Raw genomic sequence first — 23077 nt, 5'->3', positions numbered from 1 at the left:
GAATGAAACTAAACCCATATCTCTCACCATGCACGAAACTAAACTCAAAATGGATTAAGGACCTCGGAATCAGACCAGAGACCCTGCAGATTATAGAAGAAAAAGTAGGTCCAAATCTTCACCTTGTTGGTCTAGGATCAGACTTCCTTAACAGGACTCCCATAGCAAAAGAAATAAAAGCTAGAATCAACCACTGGGATAGATTCAAACTAAAAAGCTTTCTCTCAGCAAAGGAAACTATCAGCAATGCGAAGAAAGAGCCTACAGAGTGGGAGAAATTTTTTGCCACTCATACTTCAGATAGGGCACTAATTTCCAGAATCTGTAAAGAACTCAAAAATCTCTATACCAGGAATACAAATAATCCAATCAGCAAATGGGCTAAGGAAAGGAACAGACACTTCACAGAAGAAGATGTACAAGCAATCAACAGATATCCAAAAAATGTTCAACATCTCTAGTAATAAGAGAAATGTAAATCAAAACTATCTTAAGATTCCATCTCACCCCAATTAGAATGGCGATTATCAAGAACACAAGCAACAATAGGTGTTGGCGAGGATGTTGGGAAAAAGGTACACTCATACATTGCTGTTGGGGTTGTATATTATTGCAGCCACTCCGAAAAGCAATATGGAGATTCCTCAGAAAGCTTGGAATGGAACCACCATTTGACCCAGCTATCCCACTCCTTGGCCTATACCCAATGGACTTAAAATCAGCAAACTACAGTGATGCAGCCACATCAGTGTTCATAGCTGTGCAATTCACAATAGCCAGACTGTGTAACCAACCTAGATGCCCTTCAATTGATGAATGGATTAAGAAACTCTGGAATATTACTCAGCCATAAAGAATAATAAAACTATGGCATTTGCAGGTAATGGATGAAATTGTAGAATATCATGCTAAGTGAGATAAGCCAATTTCAAAAAACCAAAGGATGAATGATTTGCTGATAAGGAGATGATGACATATAATGAGGGGGTGGGACGGGGGCAAAAATGGAGGAAGGAAGGACTGTATAGAGGGAAAAGACAGGTGGGAGGAGTGGGGGGAAGGAAAAAAACAGCAGAATGCATCAAACAATATTACCCTATGTAAATTTATGATCACACAAATGGTATCCCTGTACTTTATGTCCAAACAGTAACTAGATGTATTTCATTTGTTTACTATAAAAAATAAATAAATGGAAAAAAATAAAAACAAAAATTGCTCTAAAATATTAGAAAGATCAATGTCAACTGCTGAACACTGAAATTAGAATTTTGGTTATATTCATAAGAAGATAACAGTCATAGAATATGTTCATGATGAGGATGTGGGGGAAAGGGAACACTCATACTTTGCTGGTGGAACTGCAAATTGGTGCAACCACTGTGGAAAGCAGTGTGTAGATTCCTTAGAAAGGTCGGACTGGAATCGCCAGTTGACCCAGCAATCCCACTCCTTGGTCTATACCCAAAGGACTTAAAATCAGCATACTACAGTGACACAGTCACATCAATGTTTATAGCAGCTCAATTCATAATAGCTAAGCTATAGAACCAACCTAGGTGCCTTTTGACAGATGAATAGATAAAGATTAGATTGTGTATATATACACAAGGGAGTGTTACTTGGGATAAAGAAAAATGATTTTATAACATTTGCCAGCAAATGATGGATCTGGAAACTATCATGCTAAGTGAAATAAACTGGTACTCAAAACCAAAGGTTGAATGTTTCTCTGATGTGTGGAAGCTGATACACAACAATGGGGTGGTGAGAGGAAGAGTTGAAGTTCATTAGATTAGACAGTGGGGAATGGAGGGAAGGGAAGGCAGTTATGAAGAGGAAAGACAGTGGAAGGAACCTGACACAATTTTCCCTTTTGTACTTATAAGAAAACAACACAGTGAATCCCACCATCGTGTATATTCACAGGACTGAAATCCTAACTAGAGTAACATACATTCCATGCTTGTATAGTTACATCAAAGTGGATTCTACTGCCATGTGTAACTAAAAAGATCCGATAAAAAAGGACACATGTTAGCAGATTAAATAGAGTGGTGGCTGTACTGGAAAAAGAAATATATTTAAGAATAATAGAGCAATGATCACAAACACACAGGAACATATTAATGAGTCATCCATCTATGATTTTAGCTCTTAAAATACTCAAAATTCTCTAAAGTGCAGAAAAATACTTAACATATTAAGGAATGCATGGATAAGAAAATGTATTCATATTAATTAAGTCAATTAAATAAGACTATTTCTTATAATAAGCTTTTACTGAACCTTAAATTTGGTGAATTCTACACACTGGTCATTTGACAAAATGATTCTTTAGGGAATTATATTTTCATGAATGGATCTACTTCAACTTTTTAAAGATGACACCGTAAAAAAAAAAAAAAAAAAAAACTGAAATCATTGCCAACACTTAAAAGTCAAGAAATTTCCTGAAAAACTCTGAATAATTTGTACTCTCTCGGGAAGGTTCTAAAGGTTTCTAACACAGCCTATATTTCTACATAGCAAAGTCTGAAGAATTGAGCAGTGGCCACTACCTTTGGAAAGGCCTGTGGCAGAATGAACACATGACTGATAAGTTTGGGACGATCCTGACTTACACCTGTTTTCCTGGTGTGATTCTTAATCATGCCCACTTTCACTCTCACAAGTGTCTACCTTGAAAGATAAAATACATGGTCACTCCAGTTAATGTTCTCCAGTTCACTGTCATTCACAGAACACCCTTTAATCTTAAAATTGGAACACTACGCACACCCTCCACCTGGACTTTGCAAGCTTTTGTGTGTGTTGCTTGTGATCCAGAATCCCATGTTCACATATTTAGAAATACATAGCTAATACATAGCTAATTCTTCGTCAGTGATGGATAAGGAAGCTTTGCTGCATTTCCTTCTTTAGTTTTGCCTTCTGTTTGTTTCTTCATGTACAATGTGGTCCTGACTAAAGACTCCTTGCAATGTCATCTGTTTTCTTCATCATGGATCTTCACTGTAGGATACATGATGCTATCACATGATCTTTCGCACTATGTGACCATCCTCATATTTATCTTTCAACCAGGGTTCTACTAATTTCATGTAATTTCTTCTTACTGATGTAGCTGAGTAGTAATCAATCACATAACACCACAGACGCCAAAGCTAGCTAAATTATCTTAGAATCCCCCTCTGGTGCCTGCTCCATTCTGGGTTTGAGCTCGTCACTGAGCACATGGAGATGAAAGACACCAGGTCACTCATGTTGTTAAGAGTTTTAGGTCGCTTTCAGAATAGTCAATCTTGACTTTTATTTTCTCTCTCTGTGTATTTTTCTCGTTCTATCATGTTTCTCATGAAGGTGGTACCAAATTGCCAGATGGGGTGTATGTGTATGGGCACATGTGTATGTATTCACATATGTATGTTGGGTGGTGAAGGGCAGATTTGAGCAGACAGTCTACATCAATGCTGATATTTTTATATGAAAAATACAGATGTTAAAGGGCTAGGTTACTTGCTATTTCAGATAAGGTCTCAGAGGGTGGCTGATTCTTGGGTTTGGGATGGAATGGTGGTGTTATGGTAATCTTAATTTAGTTTGGTCATGGAAAATGTGATTGCATCAATTTAACCATGGCCAGCTGTCTCCTCAAGGGTGACCAGCATCCCTGTAGAGCCTGAAGCATAATAGAATATCCCAAATTTTATTCAATTTCTACCATTATATATTCTTGCTCTTTCTTCCAGTAGGATATTATTGAAATGACATTACCATGTAAATTAAAAGGATCTGCCTATTCTAAACCTGACTGATACCTTCCATTTAACTACAGGCAGTAGTGCTTCCTTCAGTCTCCCCGGACGAGAGCCTGAGCTCTTAGAAGGCTGTCATACAGGGAGGTGTCTGGCTTCAGACAACCTCAAGAATTCAAATTTCCAGGGACTACTTATAAATATTCCATTTTGGATGAGATACTGACTGGTCCACTTCCCTGGGATTCATGGTCATGGCATTCCTTTTGTATTTGGTCAATTCCAGAAACATGACTAGTTAGCATTCTAGAGGCAATAACCTTGGTGTGTTGGTGTTACCAATGAGTTTTAAAATAATATGCTTGTGAAAAGCCGAAGCAAGCTATACACGTCTCCAAGAGATTGGTTGATAAAAATGAATGCTGTACATATTGATTTATATTACACCTGTTATAACTAAGAAATGCTAAGATATTCATGTTCATAGTTCAAAGCATTCCTCCCTTGGGGCTGGGGGAGAGGATGATGTGTACTTTATGTCAAGGGCTATGATTGCCAAGAAAACAAAAGTGAAAACCATTCACATCTGGTAGTTATATCTGCTTCTCTGTTGGATAGTCCATAGCAGTATAGCCAGCAGTTACCAGGAACTTTCTTAAGGAGCACTGTCAAGTCAGTCATCAAATGATACTAAGCAGGTATGCCTATTTCAGTCATGAACATGAAATACACAGTACCTATGTTAGGTGGAAAATACTAACAAATTCCTAATTTCTATTTCTTGTTGCTTGTCTGTTTTAGGACCCATAAATAATTTGTTACCACTTTGGTTCAGACAATCGGGATTGGTGCAATAAAGTTATAGCCAATGGTTTGCAAGCACTCAGGTCTTCTATAAACAAATAATGAAGCCTGGATTTGTAGCATTTGCCAATTTCCATAGGATAAATTCTCCCAGAATTTCTAATTTCTCCTTCAGTTTAAAAATCCTCCAAAAATCCTGAATATATAACCATGTGTTCTTTCAAGTCTGCAGGAGTATACCATTAACAGTTTTTCTATTAATTGGGCTCTAGGTGTGAAGGTGTATCTAGTCTTCTATTGATCTTTTGGTTGGATTCGAGGCACGTTAGTAAACAACCTCTTAAAGAAAGCTATTTTGCAGATGACTGTTTTCTTTTTATGCTGAGTCTTGCTACTGGCTTTGTTTGTAGCTAATGACCTTTATAAAAAAATCCCTTTTTTGAAATGTGGGACAGAAGAATGCTTATTATCATCTCTTAATTTCACTCTCATTCCCACAGTTAGGAAAAGTGTATGGGTAGAAAGTAAGCCACTGGGACAATTTGTTGGAGAAAATAAAAAGTAGAAAGAAGTCCTATGTGAGTACACGGGGAAAAACACATTCAAGAAATAGTATGGGGAAAAGGGCATGCAAAAAAGAATGATAGCGACAGGTAAAAAGATGATGTGCCCTACAGGTTGTTTGACTGCAAAATGACAGCAGTTGGGATTCACTGTCTTTCATATCCAATGTTTGATTGAGTTCAGGCAATTCCTGGAACCATCTTACACAAAAGGAAGTCATGTCAACCTCATGGTAACAATTTTATGGAATGATTTTTTTCCACTTTGACTCCTGTTTTCAGTTTCAGAGAAAATGGTATTTTAAATGTTCTAGAGACAGTGGCTACCTGCAGCCTAGTCACCCCATTCCTCTTAACAATAGATTTATCCTAAGGATTTGTGTTTGGTGTAAATCTAGAAACTACTCATTTTTTTCAGACTGAATTCCCAGACTGGTAAAATGGAGTAAGAACAGCATTCTATACATTGAGAGATGGGAAAAACTCTTCGAGAATAGGATTCTGTTGTGATGAGCTTGACCTGGGAGCAGGGAAAAAAAAAAAAAAAAGAAAAAAGCCTTGGTTGTCACAGGTGAGAAGGAATTCACAGGGCAGCATTGAGGCTGTTATTTAACTCTTGTCATTCTTTGCCATAGCCTAGGTTCTGGAGATGAGACTGTTAGGAGCTGCTTCACTGGGCTTCTTTTGAGAACACATTGGGATCCAAGAAGCAATACTAACAACCCTTGGTATTACCTAATTGATGTCACTTCCTCTAGAAATGGACTTCTGGGATCCTTTCCATGTGACTGGATTTCAACTTCAGAACACAAGAGTCACAGAATTGTGTCATTACAATCTGGACCAGGAATGTTCTCCAGAGCAAGAGGTCAAGTTCATTTCTACTATCTGTGCAAGTTTTCCCATCATTGTCAGTGACCTCATGACTGGAAAGTTTGAATTTTGCTAAGAGCTATGAACAAGAAATAGCTTTAATTAAAGAAAAAGATAGTCAATAATTGGTGGTTTGACATTTATAAGACAATAATTTGGGTAAAATCATATTCCATGAGAGAAATGGAAAGTTCTCTTATGCTATTACCAGAATCTGAGAACAAAATTTAATTTAACTTCAAATAAATCTTCACAAAGTTATAACAAACATACCGGGCTGCTTCTGAATATCTCTCCAGACATCTAAACACTGTTGCTTGACGAAGATGATTTCGAAAATAGGCTGGGTTTAGAACAATGCTCCTGTCAAAAGAAAGAAGAAATGCAAACATGATTAGGTTTTTAAAAGACAATTACCAGAAGTATAGAGGAATCAAATCACATTCATTCAATCATTCATTTTTACATATTATTTTAAAAAAGACTAATGAATGAATCCCTCTCTGTAATTGTTAATTAAGACAAATAAGCATTAGTGAAAAGCAAATTGTGTCATATAAGCAACTTTATACTACTGAATATCTTCTGTAGTTCTGATAATGACAAAGAATTTTAATTCAACCTATATTACATATAAGACATGCTACTTTATTTGCTTATGTTAATAAATCAGGTAAAACTCATAGGTTATTTATGATAAGTCTACTTTTAATAAAAGAGGAGGTTGTTGACTGCTGAATTTCAATGGAAAGAAATGAACAGCAACTTGGGTGACATGCCAATTAGGTTTTGTGTCTTACCCTTGCCGGATGATGTAGTGGCATGAACTGGCAAAATCCCACCTCGCTTTGCGCCCTTTTTCTTGACTGACATTATAAGGCTTAACTTATAGATAAGATGATCTGTCCATCCTTGCCTGCTGACTCTTCCATTATTTCCTGGAGTTCTGGAATCTCAGTCCAAATGTGGATGAGATAATGGCCACTCCTCAGCTGCCTTTCCCTCCCTAGAAATAAACTGGTGGACATTTTCCTTCTTGTTTCCTTGAAAGACTACGATGGATAGGCACTGTTCAAGGCATTCCATATAATGATGTGAACTAGATAGGTGCACTCTGTACCCCATCAACTGGGAATAGTAAGTTGGTAAAGATTTGGAATGTAGCTTAGAGATGTGTGGTTCAAAATGTTACAGAAATGATATAGGATCACAAGTAATATTCTGTGAGTCTGTTATTATTGCAAGCTGATAATTACTTAGAATTGGTTTATTATTGATGTAAGTTGTTCTTGTTTCTTTTGTTTTGTTTTTTTTTTTTTTTGAAAGGTGCACAGAACTTTTTGATAGTCAGATGGAAGATATAAACCTCTGTCCAAAAAGATGCATGCAAAATTTGCCCAACTTTAGGGAACTCATGAGACCCCTTCAGAGTCATTCATGAAATTTGGGTTAAAAAACTTGCAGACTAAAATAATTCCATTCTCAGAAACATTTCTTATGAAAAGACAAAAATGGAAAAAATCTATCTGGCTCATGAAGAATTATAGAATTATATGGGGATGAAGTAGATTGATTGTATAATTTAACTCACTTTAAAAACAAACCCAAGCCAGAGAGTTTAAGGGAAATTTCTAAAACCATACATAATTAGTTGAAGAGTTATTTCAAGTTTGTGTTTCCGTCTTTAGCCACAAAGGTCTGTATCATACCTTACTGCATCTCTTGTAATGAATTCCAAATCACAGGGGTCTGAGTTAATGAGGTTTTGCTGAACTGCCTGGCTAATAATTTGTGAAAATTAGCACATTAATCCCCTAAGAATATATGTCATTTCCTTTGGTGAGTTCTAAGATGCAGGAATTTAAAAATGATCACATGGTTATTTTGATGTCAATGTAAAACTACAAATATCTACCACTGATACTTTCTATTTATTTAGAAAAAAGTATATTTAAAAACTATGTTTACATATTTTATTCCATGTGAAAACAAACTTATAAAAGCAAGCGAACATGACTAAGATTAGTGTTCTGACCGGGACCTGGGTTTTCTGATTCCTATCAAAATTGTTTCTTTCACATCAAAACTAATTCTCTCCACTTTATCATCATTCATTCATTTATGCATATTTATTAAGCATTTACAAACGTGATGGGACACAATCCTTAATGAATGAATGTTTCTAGACTTGAGTATCTCTTGACACATAAGAAAATATTCTGGTTTTGATAAACTACTTTCCAAGATATTGCAGTGCCAAATAAGTTCTTTTGACAAAAATTGATTGGATTGGAGAAAAGAATGGCATGCTGTGAACAGGAGTAGTAGAAAGGGAAAATCTTTAAAAAGAGACATCAAAGTGACTTTGGATGTAGATAGAAGAGTTTTTTGGTGGGTAGTAAGAATTGACGTGGAAATTGTTTCAATAAGATTTTTTAAAAGGATTAAAATTGGGAAAAAGCGATTGTCATCAAGATCCCTATTTGATGAAGAAATACAAACATAGGGCATGATTCCTACTGTTAGAATAGTTTTTTGATCATGATGCCACCTGCCTAGAACCTTCATAAGAAGGACCCAAAGAAGAACCAGTCCCAGTCTCTACCCTGAAAGTGAAGTTATAAAAGAATAATTAGAAATCTTTAAAGAAGTGTAACATCTGGTAATCTATTATTTTTTATTCTCTTACAGTTATTGCACTATTAACTGTGTGTTTATTCTATGCCCTTATTAGACATTTGGCAAGCAAATGCTAATGGTGATTGTACAACCTAGATTTCACACTTTTATCATCTTATTGATGCTTTTAAAAATGGAATATCCTTTTTAAAGACATATTTTGTATGCAACTTATAGAGAAAAATGATGATTTGTTCTTTAAAAAGTTCCTAATCATTTGTCATTTGAGGAGATGCAGGAGGCCCCTCTATGATCAACATGGACAATCTTGCTGGGGCTACAGTTAAAAACAACAACAACTATAATTGTAATCAGAGAGAGGTCTCTGTGCTGATTAGTTTGATTTTATCACAGAGGAAATAAATCTGATTTAGCTATGCTGATAAAGCTTTTGGTCAAAACCAAGAACCATGTTAGGGAGAATAGCTAAGTTACAGAAGCCATGGAATTTTTGTCAAAGGAATGGAGTTGGTGTTTGTAACAGACAAATCATTACTCACTCAGTTGATTAGACCCATTTTAAGAGAATGGGATTGTGTACAATAATAAATTTTGTAAGAGATAAAAGTTTATTTTTAATCAATTTCTAATGTATAGTATAAGTTTTGCTTTTTATGATTTCTATTTATGGATTCTTTAAGTTTTATCTTTATATTACAGTTCACATAATTTGATGTGTTGGATTTATGCTTGTTTTATTAAGTTCTAGGTTTGTAAAACAGTGATGTTAGTAAGTCTATTTCAGTAATTTTCCCAGATTTCCCAATTCACTTGTCAGATAATTTTATCCTTCTTTCAGTGAAATCATATGCCACTTGCCACTTTTTTCTTATCTAAACTCACATGCACATTTAAGTCTATGACTGGATCTTGTATTCTGTGCTTTCAATATGTCTATTTCTATTTCTCTAGTTGAAACTGTTTTTTTTGTTTGTTTGTTTTTTTGTTTCTTTGTTTTTTGTTTTCTGTACTGGGGATTTAACCCAGGGGTGCTTAACCACTTAGCCATATCCCCAATCTTTTTTATTTTTTATTTTGAAACAGGGTCTTTCTCACTAAGTTGCTAAGGTTGTCTTTGAATTTGTGTTCCTCTGACTTGGCCTTCCCAGATGCTAGTCTTATAGGCATACACCACTGTGCTGGGCTAAAACTGTCTTGTTTTTAATTTACAGTACATTTTAATTTCTGGAAGGGAAAGAACTGTCTAACGTTCTCTTTGTGAAAAAACATGCAAGCTAACATGGCATATTTATTCTTCCTCATTAACTTTATAATCTGTTTCTGTAAATTACAGAGACATTATTTAGTGTTTTTTAAATTGATGCTAAACTAAAGATCTTAGATTAAATAGGAAGAATAGATATTTTTATACTATTGTCTTCCAACTCAGAAATGTGACATTTTTCTTTACTTATTCTTTAATGTCTCTCAGTAATATTTTAATCATTCACCTTTAAAGAGTAGAAAAATTTCTAATTTATTGTTAATTCTTAAGTTTTAAAGTTATGCATGAGAATGTATGTCTATGCACACATATACACATACCTATGTAATATATCAATATATGTACCACTCAAAGAATTATCAAAATCAGCACCAAAGAGATTTTTAGATATGTAAAATCTTGATTCTCACTTTAAACCTACTGAATCTACATTTTAAAAGATCTTTAAGTGATCTGTAGGCACACTGAAGTTTGAGAACAACCAAATATATTATATATATGCATAATAAGCATGGAATTTATTCCATTATATTTCCTGATTTATTTTTGTTTTAATTAGTTATCCATGACAATAGAATGCATTTATGCATTTTGATAAATCATACATAAATGGAGTATATTTCCTGACTTTTTACTGGTGGTATTTAGATTTCTATGTTAACAAATATATTTTATATTGATGTAACAATATCACAATCACAGTTTTATTCACATTATCTGTAAATCTTTATGTTTGGTTACTGCTTTTCAATATTAATATTTAATTTTCTTTCCATACTGCATAGGATATATATTTTTAAAAGAATTTAAATAAATAGGGTATCTAGGAGTGCTTCAGTATTTCAATGATATTTATGATTATAAATGAATTTGAGAAAAACAGAAATAACTTTCTATTATTATTTCAAAGAGAGGTTATGAGAAAAAAATTTTTTTTCAAATGTCTTTGAATTTACCAAAATAATCTTGTGGACTCTGTCTTTTGACCTTTTATAGAAATGAATTAGACTGATGACTCATTCAAAAAAAGCTTAAAAAACAATAAGTGAAATATTAAAATCAATGAGTAAGGAAGTTAATTATAAAACAAAACCACAGTTAATAAAACTACTAGCATGCAAGTAGTTTTCTTTGTATGTGGTTCTTATAAAATATTGTACCAAAATTGAACTGCCAAGTATTTAGACTTTATTGATATTTTTAGTCAAACAGATTTTAGATTTATCTATAAATTCAATTGTTTTGTTTTTCAATACTCATTTCCACTTTTAGATAGTCATCCCCTGGTATCCCTGGAGAATTGGTTCCAAAATTCCTGTTGACACTAAAATCTGTGATATTCAAATCCTTATATAAAATACTATAGTTTTTCAAAATAACCTATGAGAATTCTCCCATACTTCTTAAATCATGTCTTTATTGCTAATAAAAATTGCTAATACAATATGAAATGTTATACAAAAAGATTTGTTGTACGTCCCTGTTTAGGGAATTATGACAAGAAAGTTATGCGTATGTTCAGTACAGAAGCAATTTTTTTCTTTATTATTTTCTATCTGAAGTTGGTTGAAGTCATGGATGTAGAACCCATGAAAACAGAGGGTCAACTGTACTTATTTAACCTTTTTCACTGTCTGTGTAATTTATTTCTTTTATTTTCAATATGTGGAAAATTTATGTTTTCTTCCTAAAGAAAATATTAAGAGCTTTGAATTTTATTTTACTAATTTTTAGCTTTCACCATATCCTCAAGAATGACAGAGTATATTTTATTCTGATTATAGTTTTTCTCTCCAGTCTTAAGTACCTTTAATTACCTTATCCAGAATGTTGTATAAATGGAATCACATAGTACTTAACTTTCACTGGCATAATATATTTGAGATTCATCCATATTCACATATATTAATAGTTTGCTCCCTTTATTGTTGAATTTTAAATTATTTGTGTATCCCAAAATTTGTTTTTTTTTAAATTTATTTATTTTAATTAAAAATCATAAATATACATAGGGCAATGTTGTTTGATTCATTCTGTTATTTTTTCCCCTTCCCCCCAACCCTCCCACCCCTCTTTTCCCTCTATACAGTCCTTCCTTCCACCATTCTTACCCCCTCCTTATCCCAAACCCTAAACCTAACACTAACCATAACGCTAACCCCTCCTACCCCCCATTATATGTCCTCATCGGCTCATCAGCGAGATCATTCATCCTTTAGTTTTTTGAGATTGGCTTATCTCACTTAGCATTATATCCTCCAATTTCATCCATTTGCCTGCAAATGCCATAATTTTATCATTCTTCATGGCGGAGTAATATTCCATTGTATGTATATACCACAGTCTCTTTATCCATTCATCAACTGAAGGGCATCTGGGTTGGTTCCATAATCTGGCGATGGTGAATTGAGCAGCTATGAACATTGATGTGGCTGTTTCTCTGTAGTATGCTGATTTTAAGTCCTTTGGGTATAGGCCAAGGAGTGGGATAGCTGGGTCAAATGGTGGTTCCATTCCAAGCTTTCTGAGGAATCTCCATACTGCTTTCCAGAGTGGCTGCACTAATTTGCAACCCCACCAGCAATGTATGAGTGTAACTTTTTCCCCATATCATCAACAATACCTATTGTTGCTTATGTTCTTGATAATTGCCATTCTAATTGGGGTGAGATGAAATCTTAGGGTAGTTTTGATTTGCATTTCTCTTATTACTAGAGATGTTGAACATTTTTTCATATATCTGTTGATTGCTTGTACATCTTCTTCTGTGAAGTGTCTGTTCATTTCCTTAGCCCATTTGTTGATTGGGTTATTTGTATTCTTGGTGTAGAGTTTTTTGAGTTCTTTATAGATTCTGGAAATTAGCACTCTACGTGAAGTATGAGTGGCAAAGATTTTCTTCCACTCTGTAGGCTCTCTCTTCACATTACTGATAGTTTCCTTTGCTGAGAGAAAGCTTTTTAGTTTGAATCTATCCCAGTTGTTGATTCTAGCTTTTATTTCTTGTGCTATGGGAGTCCTGTTAAGGAAGTCTGATCCAAAGCCAACAAGTTGAAGGTTTGGACCTACTTCTTCTTCTATAAGATGCAGGGACTCTGGTCTGATTCCAAGGTCCTTGATCCATTTTGAATTGATTTTTGGGCAGGGTGAGAGATAGGGGTTTAGTTTCATTCTGTTGCATATGGATTTCCAGTTTTCCCAGCACCATTTGTTGAACAGGCTGACTTTTCTCATTGCATATTTTTGGCACCTTTGTCTAGTATGAGAAAATTGTATTTATTTGGGTTTGTGTCCATGTCCTCTATTCTGTACCATTGATCTACCTGTCCATTTTGGTACCAATACCATGCTGTTTTTGTTACTATTACTTTGTAATAGAGTTGAAGATCTGGTATTTCGATACCCCCTGCTTCGCTCTTTCTGCTGAGGATTGCTTTAGGTATTCTGGGTTTCTTATTCTTCCAGATGAATTTCATGATTGCTTGCTCTATTTCTGTAAGGTACATCATTGGGATTTTAATTGGAATTGCATTGAATCTGTATAGCACTTTAGGTAGTATGGCCATTTTGACAATATTAATTCTGCCTATCCAAGAACATGGGAGATCTTTCCATCTTCTAAGGTTTTCTTTAATTTCTTTCTTTACTGTTCTGTAGTTCTCATCATAGAGGTCATTCACCTCTTTTGTGAGATTGATTCCCAAGTATTTTATTTTTTTCGATGCTACTGTGAATGGTGTAGTTTTCCTAATTTCTCTTTCTGAAGATTCATCACTTATGTATAATATGCATTGGATTTGTGAGCATTGATCTTGTAACCTGGTACTTCACTGAATTCACTTATGAGTTCTAAGAGTTTTCTGGTGGAATTTCCAGGTTCCTCTAAATATATTATAATGTCATCAGTGAACAGGGATAGTTTGAGTTCCTCTTTTCCAATTTGTATCCCTTTAATTTCTTTGGTTTGTCTAATTGCTCTGGCTATAGTCTCAAGAACGATATTGAATAGAAGGGGTGAAAGAGGGCATCCCTGTCTTGTTCCAGTTTTTTGGGGGAATGCTTTCAGTTTTTCACCATGTAGAATGATATTGGCCATGGGCTTAGCGTAGATGGCCTTTACAATGTTAAGGAATGTTCCCACAACCCCAATTATCTCTAGTGTTTTGAGCATGAAGGGATGCTGTATTTTATCAAATGCTTTTTCTGCATCTATTGAAATAATCATGTGATTCTTAACTTTTAGTCTGTTGATATGGTGAATGACATTTATTGATTTCTGGATGTTGAACCAATTGCATCCCTGGGATAAAACCTGCTTGATCGTGATGCACTCTCTTTTTAATATATTTTTGTATGCGATTTGCTAAAATTTTGTTGAGAATTTTTACATCGATGTTCATTAAGGATATTAGTCTGAAATTTTCTTTGCTTGATGTGTCTCTGTCTGGTTAGGTATCAGGGTGATATTGGCTTCATAGAATGAGTTTGGGAGGGTTCCCTCCTCTTCTATTTTATGGAATACTTTGAGGAGTATTGGAATGAGCTCTTCTTTAAAGGTTTTGTAGAACTCGGCAGAGAACCCTCTGGTCCCGGACTTTTCTTTGTTTGGTAGGCTTTTGATGACCTCTGCTATTTCATTGCTTGAAATTGATTTATTTAAGTTGTGTATGTCCTCCTGGTTCAGTTTAGGTAATTCATATGTCTCTAGAAACTTGTTGATGTCTTTGAGGTTTTCTGTTTTGTTGGAGTATAGATTTTTAAAATAGCTTCTAATTATGTTTTGTATTACACTCGTGTCTGTTGTGATATTTCCTTGTTCATTCTGAATTTTAGTAATTTGAGTTTTCTCCCTCTTTCTCTTTGTTAGCGTGGCTAAGGGTTTATCAATTTTGTTTATTTTTTCAAAGAACCAACTATTTATTTTGTTAATTTTTCCGATTGTTTCTTTTGTTTCAATTTTGTTGATTTCGGCTCTGATTTTAACTATTTCCTGTCTTCTACTACTTTTGGTGTTGGTCTGCTCTTCTTTTTCTAGGGCTTTGAACTATAGTGTTAAGTCGTTTATTTGTTGATTTCTACTTCTTTTGTTGAATGCACCCCATGAAATAAATCCTCCTTTACGTACTGCTTTCATAGTGTCCCAAAGATTTTGATATGATGTGTCTTTGTTCTCGTTTACTTCTAAGAATTTTTTAATTTCCCTCCTGATGTCTTCTGTTATCCATTCATCATATAATAGTGTATTATTTAATCTCCAGTTATTGGAGAAGTTTCTGTTTTTTATTCTGTCATTTATTTCTAATTTCAATCCATTATGATCTGATAGAGTACAAGGTAGTATCTCTATCTTCTTGTATTTGCTAACAGTAGGTTTGTGGCATAAGACATGGTCTATTTTATAGAAGGATCCATGTGCTGCTGAGAAGAAAGCGTATTCCTTCTTTGTTGGATGGTATGTTCTATATAAGTCGGTTCAGTCTAAATTGTTGATTGTGTTATTGAGATCTATGGTTTCTTTGTTCAAATTTTGTTTGGACGATCTATCCAGAGGTGACAGAGGTGAGTTAAAATCACCTAGTATTATTGTGTTGTTGTCTATTTGATTTCTGGAATTGAGAAGGATTTGTTTGACTTACATGGATGAGCCGATGTTCTGGGCGTAGATGTTTATGATTGTTATGTCTTGCTGATTTATGCTTCCCTTAAGCAGTATGTAATGTCCTTCTTTATCCCTTCTGACTAGTTTTGGCTTGAAGTCCACATTATCTGAAATGAGGATGGATACTCCAGCTTTTTTGCTGTGTCCGTGTGCATGGTATGTTTTTTCCCATCCTTTCACCTTTAGTCTATGTGTATCTCTTTCTATGAGATGAGTCTCTTGCAGGCAGCAAATTGTTGGATTTTTCTTTTTAATCCATTCTGCCAGTCTATGTCTTTTGATTGATGAGTTCAGGCCATTAACATTCAGGGTTATTATTGTGATATGATTTATATTCCCAGTCATTTGACTCATGTTTTGTTTTTTGATATGATTTGGTTTCTCCTTTATTTTGCTATTCCTTTAGGCTAGTTCCTCCCGTTGCTGATTTGCATCATTTTTTTTCATCTCTTCCTCATGGAATATTTTGCTGAGAATGTTCTGCAATGCTGGCTTTCTTTTTGTAAATTCCTTTAGCTTTTGTTTATCATGGAAGGATCTTATTTCATCGTCAAATCTGAAAGTAAGTTTTGCTGGGTATTAGATTCTTGGTTGGCATCCATTTTCTTTCAGGGCTTGGTAAATATTGTTGCAGGCCCTTGTAGCTTTTAGGGTCTGGATTGAAAAATCTGCTGATATTCTTATTGGTTTCCCCCTGAATGTAATTTGATTCTTTCTCTCGTGGCCTTTAAAATCCTACTTTATTTTGTATGTTAGGTATTTTCATAATAATGTGCCTTGGTGTGGGTCTGTTGTAATTTTGTATAGTTGGAGTCCTATAAGCCTCTTGTACGTGGGTTTCCATTTCATTCTTCAGATTTGGGAAATTTTCTGAAATTATTTCATTGAATTGATTGTTCATTCCTTTGGTTTGTTTCTCTAAGCCTTCCTCTATCCCAATAATTCTTAATTTGGCCTTTTCATGATATCCCATAATTCTTGTAGATTCTGTTCATGATTTCTTACCATCTTTTCTGTTTGGTCAACTTTGTTTTCAAGATTGAATATTTTTTCTTCAATATCTGAGGTTCTATCTTCCAGGTGTTCTATCCTATTGGTTATGCTTTCTATGGGGTTTTTAACTTGGTTTGTTGTTTTCTTCATTTCAAAGATTTCTGTTTGGTTTTTTTTCAATATCTCTATCTCTTTATTGAAATGATTTCTTGCTTCCTGTATTTGCTCCTTTAACTGTTGATTGGTGCGATCATTTAATGCCTTCATTTGCTCTTTCATCTCCTCATTTGCTTCCCTGATTGTTTTAATTATGTACATTCTGAACTCCCTTTCGTACATTTCTTCTGGTGTGCTGTCATTGGGTTTTATTGATATAGTATCTAGGTTTGTTTGGGACATTTTTTCCCTTGTTTTCTCATATTGGTCAGATTTCAGTGGGACTTTGTGATATTGGAAAATTCTTCTATTGGTTTATATTGTCCCTGTAGATTTCCAGTGTATCACCTTCCTGCTTTCAGTAACCTGAAGTCTTGGAGTAACTTGATAATGCAGTGCTTCCAAGGAAAGCTGCCCCTAGTCCTCTACTGGTTCCAGGACTTGGAGCTGGCTCTGTGTGGAAAGGCTCTCACTGGGGGGTCTGCTTCGAGAAGGTAGCCTGGAAAGGCACTTCCCGCCGGAGGGGGCTGGGCTGTGGGCTGCTTGGAGAAGTCCCTGGCTGCCGTGTCCTGGTCCCTGAAGCAACCTGTGGGCAGGAACTCGCCGCCCTGGTTCAGGGAATTGAAGCTTGGTTCTGTGCAGAAAGGCTCTCACTGGGGGCTGCTCCGAGATGCTGGAGAATCTGGCCCTGTGGGATGAGCCCACCGCTGGAGTGCACATGGCCGCCTGGGGAGGACTCTAGCTGCTCTGCCCTACTCTAGTAAGCCACCCGAATATTGGCCTGTCACCCGGGCAGCGCTTCACCGCGTGGGGGAGACTCACCCCGAGGCTCTATTTTAGTCAGAGTCTCTCAATGCCTCCCCTTCTTGAATCCTGGGTTCTGGAGCGACTGGAGATGCAGTCACCCTCTAGTCTGCCATCTTGGATCGCCCCGTGGAAAAAGCCTGCAGCCGGGGGGCAGGTCCTCCTGGAGAGGTCTCTGGCTGCCTTGCCCTGGTCCCAGTTGCTGCTTGAAGGCCGGAGGTCATGGCTGGCTTGGGGACTTGTGGCTGGCTCTGTGTGGAAAAGCTCTCACTGGGTGGTCTGCTCTGAGAAGCTAGCCTGGAAAGATGCTTCCCGCCGGAGGGGGCTGGGCTGCGGACTGCTTGGGGAAGTCCCTGGCTGCCCTGTCCTGGTCCCTGAAGCAACCTGCGGGCAGGAACTCACCGCCCTGGTTCAGAGAATTGAAGTTTGGTTCTGTGCAGAAAGGCTCTCACTGGGGGGCCTGCTCCGAGATGCTGGAGAATCTGGCCCTGTGGGAGAACCCACCGCTGGGGTGCACAGAGCCCCCTGGGGAGGACTCTAGCTGCTCTGCCCTACTCTAATAAGCCACCCGAATCTGGGCCTGCCGCCAGGGCAGCGCTTCACCGGGTGGGGGAGACTCACCACGAGGCTCTATTTTAGTCCGAGTCTCTCAATGCCTCCCCTTCTTGAATCCTGGGTCTGGAGCGACTGGAGATGCAGTCACACTCTAGTCTGCCCTCTTGACTAGCCCCCCCAAATTTGTTTAATCACTCACCAATTTATGAACATTCAGGTTTTTCTGTTGGTGGTCATTATGAATAATGTTGCTGCGAATATTCATGTACAAGTCTCTTGATATAAGTTTAATTTGTTGTGGGAAATATGTGAAGTGAGAATGTTGAGCTCTGTGGTAAGCACTTTTAATTTGTAAGAAATCGCTAAGCTTCTTACTAAACTTACTTCAGTATTCTTAATTCTGACCAGCAGTGTGTGAGAATTCCAGTTGCTCTGCACCCTCACTAAAACTTGGTATCTTAAATGTTTCTATGTCATGTTGATATATAATTCCCTTAAGTGGTATGAAATGTCTGTCTTTGTCCCTTTTGATTAATTTGAAGTCCACTTTTTCTGAAATGAGGATGGGAACCCCTGCTTGTTTACTCAGTCCGTAAGAGTGATGTGTTTTTTTTCCCATCCTGTCACCTTCAGTCTGTGGATCTTTCCCTCTGAGATGAGTCTCTTGGAGATAGCATATAGTTGGGTCTTGTTTTTCAGTTCATTCTGTCAGTCTGTGTCTTTTGATTGATGAGTTTAGGCTGTAAACATTCAAAGTTATTATCGAGATATGATTTGCATTCCTGATCATTTTGGTTTATTTCTTGTTTTTAATTTTACTTAGTTTTTCCTTTGATTGACTATTCCTTTAGTGTAGTTCCTCCCTTTACTGATTTTCATGTTATTTTTTTTTTCACTTCATCCTCATGTACTATTTTGTTGAGAATGTTCTGTAGTGCAGGATTTCTAGTTGTGCATTTTAACTTTTTTTAATCATAGAAGGTTTTTATTTCAGTTCAAATCTGAAACTTAATTTTGCTGGATATAAAATTCTTGGTTAGCATCTATTTTCTTTCAGAGCATGAAATATACTATTTCAGGACCTCCTGAAATAGTTGAGGTTCTGGATTGAGAAATCAACTGAGATCCAAATTGGTTTTCCCCTATATGTGATTTTTTTTTCCTCATGGTCTTTAAGACTGTATCCTTATTATGTTTTTTAGTAATTCTCATTATATGTCTTCATGTGGGTCTGCTCTGATATTGTACATTTGGGATCCTGTAAGACTCTTATATTTGATTTTCCATTTCATTCTTTAGATTTGGGAAACTTTTTGATATTATGTTATTTAAAATATTGTGCATTCCTTTGATTTATATCTCTGTTCCTTCATCCATCCCAATAATTCTTAAGTTTGATCTTTTCATGTTATTCGATTATTCTTGGAAGTTCTGTTCATGTATTCTTACCATCTTCTCTGCATTGGTCAACTTTATTTTCAAAATTATATATTTTGTCTTCATTGCCTGATTCTATCTTCCAAGTGGTCTAGTCTGTTGGTGATGCTTTCCATTGAATTTATAATTTGGTTTATTGATTCCTTCATTTTGAGGATTTCTGTTTGTTTTTATTTTTAGAATCTCTAATTCTTTATTGAAGTGATCTTTCACTTCCTGTATTTTCTCTTGATTTCACTCTTTATGCCATCCTTTACTCCACAGATCAGTTTATGTATATTCAAAACTCCTTCTCAGACATTTCTTCTACTGTGTTGTCAGTGGATTCTGTTATTAGAGCATCTTGTTTTGTTTGGGATGCTTTGTTCCCTTGCTTTTTCATGTTGTTTGTGTGTTTTCTAGCAGTATGCATCTGAGGTAGTACAGTTTCTATCCTGTAGACTTATATTGTCCCTGAAGGTGTCCAGTACCTTGCTTTTAAGGGAGAGACCAATATCAACAGTACCCAGAGTAAACAATATATAGCCTTAAACCTAATAAATACATAGCTTAAACCTAATAACTGTTTCCTCAAAATAAAGAGAAATGATGAATTCAATCACAATATATAATATAAACAGAAAATTTGCTGAAAGGGTTTACAATTTCAAATGGTATGAAATAAGAGAACAGAAGTAGTGTAGGATGTGATGCTCATGAGTGAGGAAGAGAGAAGCTAGAAGTAGAAATCCACAGGAAGAGTGAAGAGAAACTGACAGAGATTGACTGTTGGTTGGACAAAAGGTAGAAAGAGAATCCAGGAAAACAGAGTGAGAGGACGAATACATAAAAAGAAAATAATTAAAAATATAAGAATGAAACAAAACTGCAAAACACCATTCATATATCACTATCCTCCACAAACTGATGTATAAAAAAATACCTTGCTCCAAATATGGTAGAGATTTTAGAAAATAATAAAATAAAATAAAATAAATCTCAATGGAAAATTGAAGGCCTCTGTTAACATTCAAAAGTTTCTCAGCTCTGTTTCTGACTTCTCATGGGATTGCCAGGCCCAGGCTGATCCTCGCAGACCCAGTCACTATCCCATGGATCTGGGCTTTAGATAACCTAGGCTTAGCCACATTGTAGTCCCAAGATCTCAGTGCTGCTCTGATTTGCAGAGACCACCAGGGATATGCTTGCACATGGTAGTGACTCTAAGAATTAGCAGCAAAAAGGCAGCCACCAGCACTTCTAGCAGGAAGATTCCAGGTGCAGTCAAACCTATAGGCGCCCTGACACTGGACCCCAGGTCCTGACCAGAGTCCCTAGACAGAGGTGGCTGTGCCCTGAGATGGCATTGGTGGCAAACCTGACTGGCCTCCTGGTCCCCCAGGCCCTGGCTGGCATCCTAAGATGGATGTAGTCATGTGCAACCAAACCTGGAGTCTCCCTGGCAGCAGACCTCTGGGTGGTGGTGGCAGTGTAGTAATGGGGGGGGGGAGTTGGTGGCAGTGGTGGGTGGGTCAGTGGCAACTGTAGTGGAACAGTGGCAGTGGTGGTGGTGTGGCTGTGGCTGCAGGGGCAGCATCACCCAGAGAGAAGACCTCCAGGTGGCCTCTTGGTGGCAGCTGCAGGGTCAGCAGCAGTGGTGTAGGTGGCAGCCACACTGGGAGAAAAGATCTCTGGGCAACAGCAGCAGTCTTGATTCTCCTTTAATTGACCATTCTTCTATTGTAATTCCTCCCTATGCTGGTTTTCATTTAAAATTTTCATTTATTCACAAAATATTTCACTTTGCAGTGCAGGCTTTCTGGTTATAAATTCTTTCAGCTTCTGTTTATTATGGAAGGTTTCTATCTTCAACTTTGAAACTTAATTTTGCTAGGTATATTAATCTTGGTTGGCAATCATTTTCTTTCAGAGCTTGGTGTATGTTATTCCAAGCTCTCCTGACTTTTAGGGTCTGGGTTGAGAAAACATTTGAAATGTGGATTGGTTTACCTCTAAATGTGATCAGCCCTTTTTCTCTTGCAGCTTTTAAAATTCTATCCTTATTTTTAAGTTAAGCATTTTCCTTATTATGTGTCTTGGAATGAGTCTAGTTTGATTTTGTATATTTTGGGGCTTATATTTGAATTTCCATCTCATTTTTAAGGTTTGAAAATTTTCTGATATTGAAAATATCGTGTATACTTTTAGCATATATTTCAGAACCTCCATCTAGCCCAATGATTCTTAAATTCAGTATCTTGATGTTATCCCAGATTTTTAAAAGTATTTTCTTCATGGTATCTTTACATCTTTTTGTGTGTGTGTGCTTTGAAATTCATTATTACAGAAGAGTCATAGGAGGTACCACCTACCCAGAGACAAAAGACAAATGACCAGGTTCAGTTGAATACCTATGATCAACTTTATTTTCAAAATTATGTACTTTGGGTTTGTGGCCTGAAATCTGTCTTCAGAGTAGTCTAATCTATTGGTGATGATTTCCATTTAATTTTTGGTCTATTGAGTCTTTCATTTCCAGAATTTCCATTTGGTTGTTTTTCAGAATCTCTATCTCTTTATTGAAATGATTTTTTACTTCCTGTATTTTCTCCTGTTTCACTCCTTACATCTTCTTTTAGCTCATAGAACATTTTAACTGTGAACTTTCTAGATTCTTTCTCTGACACTTTCTCCACTGTGTTGTCCATGGAGTTAGTTGTTAGAACATTATGGACTGTTTGGAGTGATGGCTTCCTCCCTGTTTTTCATATTTTTTGTATGTCCATCCATCTGTTGGGATAGTTATCACTTTTTTCAAGCAAGGCTCTACTTTGTTAGTTTTTAAGAGCCCTGGATTGGGCAAATATCCAGATACTGATATTTTAAGTAAATGTGTAACCCCTGCTGATCCCAATATCAGCAACACATTGAGAGATGTCACTGAACCCTATTTACTATCATTACTGCAGAGCCAAGTCTCATACAATTCAACCTTATGAGAAACAAAAGCCTTGTCAATATTGTTCTCCACAGTTCCTCAAATCCAGTTATAAACTTGTAGTAGAGTTGTGGAATAAATCAAAAAAGTAGTTATTAAATTTAGTAAGTGCTATAACTTTAAATGAGGGCTTCGGGTGGGGAGAAGAAAAATAAGGCAAAAATAAGAGGGAAAAGAGAGACAGAAAGAAAGAGAAAAAAGATAAAAAAAGGAATAATTCACACCAATGCAGAAAGGAGAAATGGATGGTAATACCAGATAATGCAAGAGGATTAATAATTAGAGGAACAAGCATAAAACTAGAGCTAGGAAAACAAAGATAGGAAGATTGAATCCAATTAATTCTTTAAACCATTAGATGAAAAGGGTTGAAGTACAGAGTTGGTTAGTAAGGCAACAACTATTGATTAAGTTAAAGAGTTATTTACACAACTGAAGTTGGCACAGTTATTTATAATAAACTATGCCAAGGCAAAGAAATTTCTTATTGAATCTTGGTTTGGACTTCACTGGGGTTTAGGTATTTAGCAGATGCCCATTGTTCTTTGACTGTGGATCCCTCCAGAGTTTCTGGGGCATAGGAGTCAATTCTCT

At 36.2% G+C, this 23077-nt stretch overlaps 1 protein-coding gene and 1 long non-coding RNA gene across 2 annotated transcripts in view; both read right to left on the bottom strand.

Moving 5' to 3' along the window:
- LOC306670514 overlaps positions 1 to 23077 on the bottom strand; it is a 1027288-nt gene that overhangs the window by 542682 nt on the left and 461529 nt on the right. The gene's annotated exons all lie outside the window — the stretch shown is intronic.
- Positions 1 to 23077, bottom strand: part of SPATA16 (spermatogenesis associated 16) — a gene marked incomplete at its 3' end in the record, with an annotated part of 281791 nt that overhangs the window by 144829 nt on the left and 113885 nt on the right. The window contains exon 4 of the mRNA XM_079155144.1: positions 6272 to 6361. Within this exon, the coding sequence (XP_079011270.1) occupies positions 6272 to 6361 (90 nt within the window). The remainder of the gene's footprint in view (positions 1 to 6271; positions 6362 to 23077) is intronic.

This window comes from Sciurus vulgaris (assembly GCF_902686455.1).
Source record: "Sciurus vulgaris genome assembly, chromosome: 10".
NCBI lineage: Eukaryota > Metazoa > Chordata > Mammalia > Rodentia > Sciuridae > Sciurus > Sciurus vulgaris.
This window is presented reverse-complemented; position numbering and strand designations above follow the sequence as displayed.